Source organism: Lygodium microphyllum, chromosome 21 (genome assembly GCF_053477565.2).
Source record: "Lygodium microphyllum isolate KBCC chromosome 21, Lygodium_microphyllum_v1.1.10, whole genome shotgun sequence".
Taxonomy (NCBI): domain Eukaryota; kingdom Viridiplantae; phylum Streptophyta; class Polypodiopsida; order Schizaeales; family Lygodiaceae; genus Lygodium; species Lygodium microphyllum.
Genome location: NC_141155.1, coordinates 119,140,801 through 119,150,382, shown reverse-complemented (window position 1 = coordinate 119,150,382; position 9,582 = coordinate 119,140,801). Strand labels below are relative to the sequence as shown.

The 9,582-nt window shown below is 40.9% G+C and overlaps 1 protein-coding gene across 3 annotated transcripts; it reads right to left on the bottom strand.

Annotated features, from left to right (window-relative positions):
• Nucleotides 1-1,993: 1,993 nt before the first annotated feature.
• LOC148018488 (transcription factor GTE9-like) lies at nt 1,994-8,862 on the bottom strand. 3 transcript variants are annotated; one of them, XM_087661832.1, is made up of 10 exons: nt 4,267-8,862; nt 4,131-4,173; nt 3,891-4,043; nt 3,694-3,782; nt 3,462-3,564; nt 3,259-3,333; nt 3,043-3,167; nt 2,873-2,939; nt 2,650-2,780; nt 1,994-2,573 (listed from the first exon to the last, which is right to left on the bottom strand). In XM_087661832.1, the coding sequence occupies exons 1-10, from the start codon at nt 5,743-5,745 to the stop codon at nt 2,295-2,297; spliced, it is 2,544 nt and encodes an 847-aa protein (XP_087517958.1). In that variant the 5' UTR covers nt 5,746-8,862; the 3' UTR covers nt 1,994-2,294. The 3 variants fall into 3 exon arrangements, with proteins under 3 accessions (XP_087517958.1, XP_087517959.1, XP_087517957.1); XM_087661833.1 differs by having other exon boundaries at nt 4,131-5,114; nt 5,220-8,862; XM_087661831.1 differs by having other exon boundaries at nt 4,131-5,822; nt 8,603-8,862.
• Between the last annotated feature and the right edge of the window lie 720 nt (nt 8,863-9,582).

Here is a 9,582-nt window from a genome sequence, read left to right as displayed (position 1 = left end):
GACTTGCAAGAGCAAATGGATTAGGTGTCAATCAGCAACACCTTATACACCTTAGCAAAATGGTATTATTGAACACCAAAATCACACCATTGTGGAAAAAGCAAGGTGCATGCTTAAGGGCAAGGGATTGTCTAACTAATTTTGGGCAAAAGCTATTAATACTGCAATCTGCATTCTTAATTGGAGTTACACAAAGGCTCTTAAGGGCAAAACTCCTCATGAGGTCTATTCTAGTAAGATTCTATCTATCTCACATTTTAGAACTTTCGGATGTGAATGTTATGCACATGTTCCAAAGGATAAGAGAAACAAGTTAAATTCAAAAAATACAATATGCATCTTCTTGGGTTATAGAGATGAGTAAAAGGCTTATAAATTTATGACCAAGAGACAAAGAAGATCATAGCTAGCTATGATGTGGTGTTCAAGGAGCAACCACCTATAGTGAATGAGGAGAATATATTTCGCTACTTCCTTCAGGATGTGGTGTTCAAGGGCCACTAGCTTATGATTTCGCTACTTCCTTCAGGATGATATTCTTAGAAGACTCCGCTTACCACCCAAATGACAAAGCGTGGGTAGACACCTAGCACCCCGGTTCAAGGGTCCGCTCAAACCACCAATCCCGACAGGTTCCCTTGGAGGGATGCCATTCCCCAACCAGCTCAAACCACCAATCCTGGCAGGTTCCCTTGGAGGGATGCCATACCCCAAGGTTTGGCATTGGCTCGAAGGTGGTGCCCCATTACGCCCAAGCAAAGACTGCCTCACGATAGCATTCGCTTGCTTGGGCGAGGCGGTGCCATCATTGGTACAAGTATGAGCTTGCGCACAAGTTCGCAAAGGGAGGATATCGTCATTTCCCTATCCTTTTGAGAGAATAGGGATCACGCATACAATGCTCCCTAGTACCTTGGCATTGCCTCGCCAAGGAATGCTGCTACGAGGCAATGCCCCAGAACAACATTCCCCAAGTGCGGGACTGCAAGGTGGTTGCTCCAACTGTTGTCTACTTGGCTCCCTTGCCAAGAATCCACTTCATCCCCATGACTGCTAACGTCTCCAATGACTGAAGAAGTGTTTGGCGATGCCCTCCCATAATCTCGGCTCCGTACATAAGCACCAAAAGCATGCACGCCTTGAAGACATTGAGTCTAGTCCACATAGGGATCGATCTAGAGGAGAGGAAGCCTTGGTAGGCATGAAGGGTCTTACGATCTTTCTCAATCCTCTCCCGAATTATTGTCTTGATTGAGAATTCACTATCTAGGACGATGCTAAGATAAGTGTATCTCTCACAGACTTCAATTCATTCGATCCCTAAGTAGAGTGGCCGGTCCCTCAGAGATTGCAAGTTCCCGAAGAGTATAAGTCCCTCTAAGCAACATCAACATGCCACCCCACTTTAAATACATTAACAAGTTTTACAAGCCTCTTGATACACACAAATTGAAGAAACCTTTATAATGCTTGCTGTCACCTATTACAGTTGTGATAGATAAACCAAGTTTTGTGGTGCTCCATCAAGATCTCAGCATTGCCAATTCTAGTACACGTCAACCAAAGCATGTCAAGTGGAATAGAGTACTTTCAACTTTCTACATCAACTCTTCAAGAAAATAAATGTTAGTGTACTACTTTCAATATGCCTTTTTTATGCCAATTTCACTTGCTGAACACAAAGCATAATGCATAATCAACTTAATTTTAGAATACTAGACTGAAGCCATTGTTTAAAATGCAGCATCTCTATACTTGGCCATTCTATAAGCATGCAAACAAGAAGCTTACAGCCTCACATGTAAATAAAGGGCCACATACATGAGAGGGTTAAGGTTAGTCCAAATACAATACAGCAATAGATTGCATATGATAGATAGTTGTATAGTACATGCTGTATGTTCTGTAACATTACACAAGATATTTACTTAAATGTTTTAGTTTCACACACTGAAGCTCAATGACAACATTTATTCAACTTATCTCAGGTAATCCAGACTCTTATATCACACACAGTTTCATTTGACTTCTCTGATTTGTATTCCCACAATGGCTTTTGTACAACTCATCTTGCTTGTGCAAATTTTTTTCCCAGTACCAAAAGGATGAGGTCTGAGGGCTTCCAATATTTTAAATACTTTCCTAATGACAAGTTCAGAGTCATACTAATCCACTAGTGACTAGACAACTAGACTAATAGCGTTTAGTCAGCAAGTTCATTTTCAGACATTCAGAACACAAGTAAGCATATGTGATGCCAAAAACACAATTAAGCATTTGTCACACAAACACTCTTAACACACAACTTGTGTGTACAGACTATCCCCACTTTGATCAGGGATATCTTTGACTACTGTCTGTTGAAGCTGTTCATCTTCCTGTTCTTCTTCTTCTACATCATCAGCCTTCATGAAAAGCCCCAATTGCTCTAGGGCATTATTGCATGGAAGACCAAATACCATTTGCCCCTCTTGTGAAATAAAACTGCTCCATTTTTCCATAGATGTAGAGCTCAGCATTGCTAAATCCTTCAGCACATCACAACTTTCGTCAATTTCCACAGTTTTCTCCATCTGTCAAGAAGAGTCTGGTTAGAATTTTTTACTAAAGGTACGTAAGATTGGTTTATGAATTAAGATGTCACAAGACCTGCTGCAGAAGTAAACGAGAAGCCTGCCTTTCAGCTTCCCTCTGCTGTCTGGCTTTTGATGCAGCTGCAATTTCTGCTTTCTTCTGGGCACTTTCTGCAGCTTTTGCTTCGGCTTGCAGTTTAGATTTTTCTGCATGACATAAATTAAATTTTGGTAAGTTTTTCAGATTTGCTCCTATTTCTAAAGTTTAGATGCAAAATATATGTATAACAGGTACATACGTTCTTTAATGTGCCTCTCTAGTTCTCTTCTGTCTCTTCTAAGCTTTTCAGGATCAGTATTATCACCCTGCCTCACAAACAGAAAACCTAATGAGGACAGTTCCAACAACAAGCATATAAGGAACCCGAATACAACCTCAGGTTTTAATAGCATCAGACATTCTAGCTACCTTGATATTAGGAAATGTCTTCTCCTGAGCCTTCAAAATTGTGTCAGCAAAGCGACTTTTCAGAAGAGCAGCTCGGAGTTGCTTCTCAGGAGACAACTGATACTGCAAGGGAGCACTTGTGATACCTGCCATGCAGGAAAATGCTTGTAACCTTAATGTATGGGACTGACTCAGATGAAAGGGTACTTTCATGCATCATTTCCATTTGTGGAGTACCTTTGTGGATTATTTCACCCTCTGGCCTGCTGCTCACAGAAGAAGGTTGCTTCTGCCTTAAATAATCTGAAGTCCCTGCACAAGGCAATGTAGAGCAAGCAAAACTCTGTCAGATACAAAGATCACTATTATTAAATAAAAAATATCCTCATTTGGAGAAAAATGGAATGCTAAAAAGTATAGTGCATCTTGTGGGCACACACTTTTGACATCCCCATCATCCATCTTCATCATCATCTTGTAAGCAGTGGGGCTGCCCTGTTGCTCACTATCGATGACAGCACCTGATGGTGAACCCACCGGTTCCTGCAGGTGTCAGCCCGCACAGGAAGGGCACCTTTTAAAGCCTCCTCCACAAACTTACAGGCTCTATTGGTAACTGGGATATTGGAGGTTGAAAATAAAAACTCTTAATAGAATGTTAAAAAACTGCACCTTTCCAGCAGAGACTTGTGGTTCAATGCCACATGATTGAGCATCATCTGCTTCTGAATCACTTTCTGATGAGCTTCCAGAGCCAGAGCCTGTTATTCATGTTTACCCATCAGCAAACAAGATTATATCGTGCGCGCGCGCGCATGTGAGAGAGAGAGAGAGAGAGAGAGAGAGTTAATAGTGTAAAGCAAGCATACCACTAGAGTGTGATCCAGAGTCACTGCTTGAGCTACTGCTCGAGCTACTGCACTTACTACCAGCAGCTTGATCTTTCTCAATGTTAACAGGAGGAAAGTTTGTTGTAGGCATATCAACACCAATATCAATATCCTCCTCTCCAGTGTCATCACCTGCAGTTACTTGAAGTTATTAGACAATCAGGTCTAAAGCATTCCCTTGTGCCCTTTTAAAATAGTTGCATGGTTCAATTTGGCTACCTCTAGGATTGTTTCTGGAGTCCTCAGCTACTCCGTTTAGTGGCTGTTGACACAACAAAAAAAAGTTCAAAACTAATTGAAAAAGAACACATAGGTAAGAAAGAAGGAAAACAAGAAGCAAAGAAAGACTACAAACCTGAACCTGTGTTATTTCACCACTATCAGTCTGCTTCAAAATATTAGGCTGTACAAGTAGATTGTAAAGCTCCCATAATACCTCAGAAGGTAAAGAATCAATGTCTACAGTAACTTCCCCATTCTCAGGTTTCAAGCCAGTAATTTCTCTCTGAATAATCTGCATGACTTCATCCACCTTAGCCTCTGGCACAATTTCCATCATCTCACTGAGAATCCTTTTTTGTTCACGAGTCATATTACACTGTAAATTATTCATGCATGGGTTTGTCTGTGTGTGCACTTCACCATGTACAACTTCATTGGACCGCCAAATATGCTGAACCATATGATTCCCCTCTACATTCACCCCTCTTTGGGTGTCCTGACTGATGCTACAGCCATCCAGATTCAGTTGTCTTAGTTTTGTGTCAATTGTTCTCCATCTGGACTCAAACAGTTTCAGTAGAACATCAGCCATAAAATGTACATCATGACCCTTTGGATTGTATTTTTTTGCATTAAAGAATGTCAGTCTCACATCTTCTGCAAACTCCAAGGGAGAATTGTACATGTTATGATGAAGCTTTTTTTCAATGGTGCCCAGATCCATTGGTTTCTTAATAATGCTAAAATAGTCAGGGATGTCGAATTTGACAACATCGACTGGTTCACTAAAAACCCAGCCATGCTTGTGCATCTTAAGCCTCTTTAAGATTGTGCCACACTGTCTCATAATATCTGCTATTTTTTTTGCATGAAGATCTAATTTCTGTCGCTTTACATCTGGAAGGCTGGCAACTACCTGTGAGCCTCTTTTTAATCCACCTTTAGACTTTTCTGAGAACATGTCTTCGCCTAGCAAATAACCTGCATTTGAATAGAATTGATTGGCCTTAGAGGTCCGCTTTCCTTCGACACCACCTTGAGGATACAAATCTGAGTCAGCAAATTTGGGTTGATGAATCACACTACCTTTTCTTTGAGAAACTTCTCTCAATTTGGAAAAAGGCTCAATGGACTTTGAAGATGATCCATTGTTCTCATGTTCTTCCATTTGCAAAAGTAACTTTACATCCCTCTCTCGAGCTTCAACTCTTGACAACAAGCTACTAACTTGTTCCAGCTGGTACTTCAATTGCTTCCTTAGCTTCTTTCTCTCAGCCCTTGAAGATAGATTATCCAAACTAAAATACACTGTGCTACAATGAAAATCATTCCCAGCAGTCTCATGATCCCAAACAGAAGGTTTATGTCTTAGACTGCAAGAATCCTCTGAAGCTGTTTCAGATGGATAAAAGCTCTGTCTGTTTAAAACTTCTGCTGTCCTCTGACTATGTACATCAGATTCACCAACAGTTTCACATCCAAATAAACTTGACGAGGGGAATTCAGATCGAAGGCTGCTTCTTGGTGACAGCTGACTTTTCTTTACATATTTATTGCTACTCATTCTGTGCTGATTTTGTCTTTCACGTGAATTGTGCAGAGCAGATGCCATTGAGCAAGATAAGAGATACACCTGTTTGTATTCGCTTGATGACAAATTAAGTTGGCAGGTTTCTCTAATACATGTACCTGCTTACTAAAAGAAGCATTCAATCAGAGGACTCCAGTGAATTTTGAATGCAAAAAATAGCCATTTGGGCAAACCTTTCTTGATTGTATCATCAGATGTTTGTAACAAATAAGCCAGATTGCAAAGATCTTACAACTCAACTCTACATGGTTGAAAGAGCCCTTGATAATGTTTTTGTTATGAATTAACCCATGCCTGTGCATGTCTCTATAAGCATGGATGCTGCACTTGAGCTCTACCAGAATTGACAAAGTTTGTAGGGACAACCTCATAGGATGTTTACTGCATTATTGATGTAGCCTAAATGGCTCAACAATAGCACCAGGCCGATATTGACTATATTAATTTCAGTGCTTTTAAGCATCCATGGCTTAAACATTATGCGTCAATGCATAATAACGTCAGTCTTGTTTGCAAGATTTCCTGGTTAAGTCCATGAAGCTGGAGCAATCAGATGTGCCAAAACAAATTTGTAATGTTTAATGTTTAAAGGTCAATTAAATGCATTAAAATATATCAATTGGCTAGGAGGGCATGCTAGATATAGCCAACATGGAAGACACTAAAAGGGTCCCACTATGTGTGCCAGGTCTTGCATTACAATGCTTGAGGGAAAGTTATTGAGACATAGTAATTGTTTGACCCTGCAAATTTGATCCCTCCCTGCTTTACAAAGGTAGTCACTTTAGAGTTGTTTATATATTAGTTTGGAGAGTCTATGCTATAGACATTCTGTTGAGGTGGTGTTGCTCAGATAGTATAAGAATCCTGAAGATTGATTGGAGAACTGCGTAAGGCTCAGCATGCCAATGTATAGTGCTGAGGAAGAGAATATAACAACCCTGAAGATTGATGCACGAATGTGTAAGGCAGAGCATACCAAACGTGCTGGCTCACACTTGTGCATACTAGGCTGACGTCCAAGTCAGCCTTGGCTCCTGAATTTTGATCTAATTAGAGCCACTATAACTGTGTGTGGAAAGTTCAAGAGTTTGTACATATGCTGGCTTTTTGTGTGTGCATACCAGGTTGATGTCCAAGTGAGTCTTGGCTCCCAATTTTGAATCTAAACACAGCTACCATAACTGATATTGGGTAATTCAAAAGTTTCTTTGAGGGACCTTAATAGTTTCCAATAGATCTGCTAAATTTTTAAAACCCAAATAGGCTAAAAACTGCTAACAAGTATGATAAAAGCATCCATGGTCTATGTCAAAGTATGTTGAAAGTGGCCATCATCCATGTCAAACACTGGACAAGAAAAAATACTCAGCCTTGCAAGGAGTATTACAGAGTTCCTATGACCAATTTGCTCGACTGCTGCAAAGAAATAGGTGGTGGTGTTGCACCATACGTTATTCTTAAAAGCGTTTGTGTGGATATTAACCTAAAGCAACCCTTTGCCAAAAGTTGAATATGAGAAGGGAGATGATCTATCTCCTCACAATGGGTCAGACATTCACGTAATAATAAACTGGAGATACCTGAATTGGTGCCTACTTTGGTTCGGTGCTCCAAATGGACAAAAACACAAATTCCCTGATTACCCTGAATCCAAACAACCATCGTGACTTCATGCTTTGCACATCACTCTGGAGTTCATGGATCTAAAGCAAACCATCACACATTGGGTCATAATGTGTGAGAGTAAGTGAATAATCATTATGGTTTTTCATGGTTTGCACCTCACTCTGTAATTCATGAATCTAAAGCAAAGCATCACACATTAGATCATAGTGTGTGAAAGTTTTGAATTCATTGGCGGATCAAACGAATTTACACTACACATGAGTTGTAATCCTTGCTATTGCTGTAATCTACGGCTACTATAAGAAACTTGTTAGTCCAGTCGAATCTCACAAGAAAAGCTATCAACAGTCCTTGTGCTAAAGCTCTCCTTAATTGAAGACTTGCTAGAATTCAAGTATAAGCCAGAGTATCCCTGTAAATTTAATTGGCCCACAGTCCAGTTTACGACTGGGAATCATTGTGTTTGCACAATCTTGAATTCAATCCACTGCAAACTGGGACTCTTCTAGACAGGTTGCCCCCGCAAGTGCTTGCCATAAGTACCAACATCGTGTGAAATGCTCAATCAAACAATTGGATAGACTTAACTTTATCTCATGGAAATCCTCCAGGATTTTTGCCCTCGACAGTACGAATGAACTTGATGAATCCTTTTGATACACTTGTAGCTGAGACCTTGCTACCCTATACAAAGTTCTAGATTTAAATAGGCTGATTACAACATGGATACGAACAGGCCATAATCCTCACAGTATGTTTCCTAGCACAGTCCATTGTCTGCAAGGCTCACCCGCAATACATATATTCTATAATAGGCCATAGTCCACATAGAATGCTTCCTTGCCCAGTCCCTTGTCTGCAAGTTTCATATGAACTCACCCGTGATGGATATTTGTTGAAAATCCATACAACAATTCAATGGATCTTTTAGAACAATATGCACAAGACAATTCTAGCAGCCAAAATGAGTTTGCATAGACGCCCTTCATAAGCATCAAAAATTCATGAGTCTAAAATGGTGAAACTTGAGAACATCAACTCGCACCTATATACCAGTTTACAGGTATTTGATCAAGGAACCAAAATTGCAATTGTTCTTTCTAGGTGATTCGTATAAATAGACAATGATGGTGATTACAGATTCCCAACAAATTTACATGAGTTGAAAAAACTCTTCTGTTTGAACTTGCAGGGGAAATGCGCTCGACTGTTAAAGCAAGAGAACTTTGCAGTGCAGCGAGGTTCTCACTTCTTGCTACAAATAGTGGCAAAGTCCAGAAGAAGACTGAATGCCCCTATGGTGAGAGACATTGATCCACCAAGAAGAGCAAACCGCAATGCACAGAGTCCAGGGGGTTGCTCCGGTCCAACGCGCCTGCTATAGCCTGGTCGCAGGAGATGCCTGAGGATTGGATGTTGGTCGCTGCCTGTGCGCTCGCCCTCGCTCTCGCTCGCTCGCTCGCTCGCTCTCTCTCTCTCTCTCTCTCTCTCTCTCTCTTTGGCCGCGGAACGAACAATGAAATGAGGATGCAGAATGAAGAGGGAGAACACGCTTTTATAGGGCCATCCCGGAACAACTCGGTTGCCTTGGCCCACCACCGCACCCTTTCTTGGCACGACTTTCGTTTTAGGTTCGGAAAAACCAAGCGTGCTGCGTCTAGCCCCAATTACCACGTGTCAACTCCCAGAGGTTTGGCAACTCTTTTCTTTGACTCTTTGACCTTACGTACGTTGTTTGATTTCGTGTAATCTACGGGTGGAACGGTGGGTGTGAAAGTTTGGCTGGGGTAGATTCCCTAACGAAAATTGTCCACCATGCATGAATTGTCCTAAGCCAAAGGGTTATTCCACATGGTCTAATTTTTGGCACCCTTACGCAGACAAGGCTATATCCCTTATTCCTCTCACACACACACATACACACACTCTCTCTCTCTCTCTCTCTCTCTCTCTCTCTTCGTTGTTTGAAAAGAGACGGATAGGGTGATAAGTTGCATACATTTGAGTAAGAAAAGTGGCTCTCTCTCTCTCTCTCTCTCTCTCTCTCTCTCTCTCTCTCTCTCTCTCATGTGGGGTATGAAGTCTTAGTGTTTTGATTTAGTGTTATAGGCAAAAACTGTGTGTGTGTGTGTGTGTGTCTCGCGTTTTGAAATAGTGGGGTTTATAATTTTAATGTTGGATTTATATAGAGAGCACATACCCACGCACTTTAAATATAAGGATCTACAT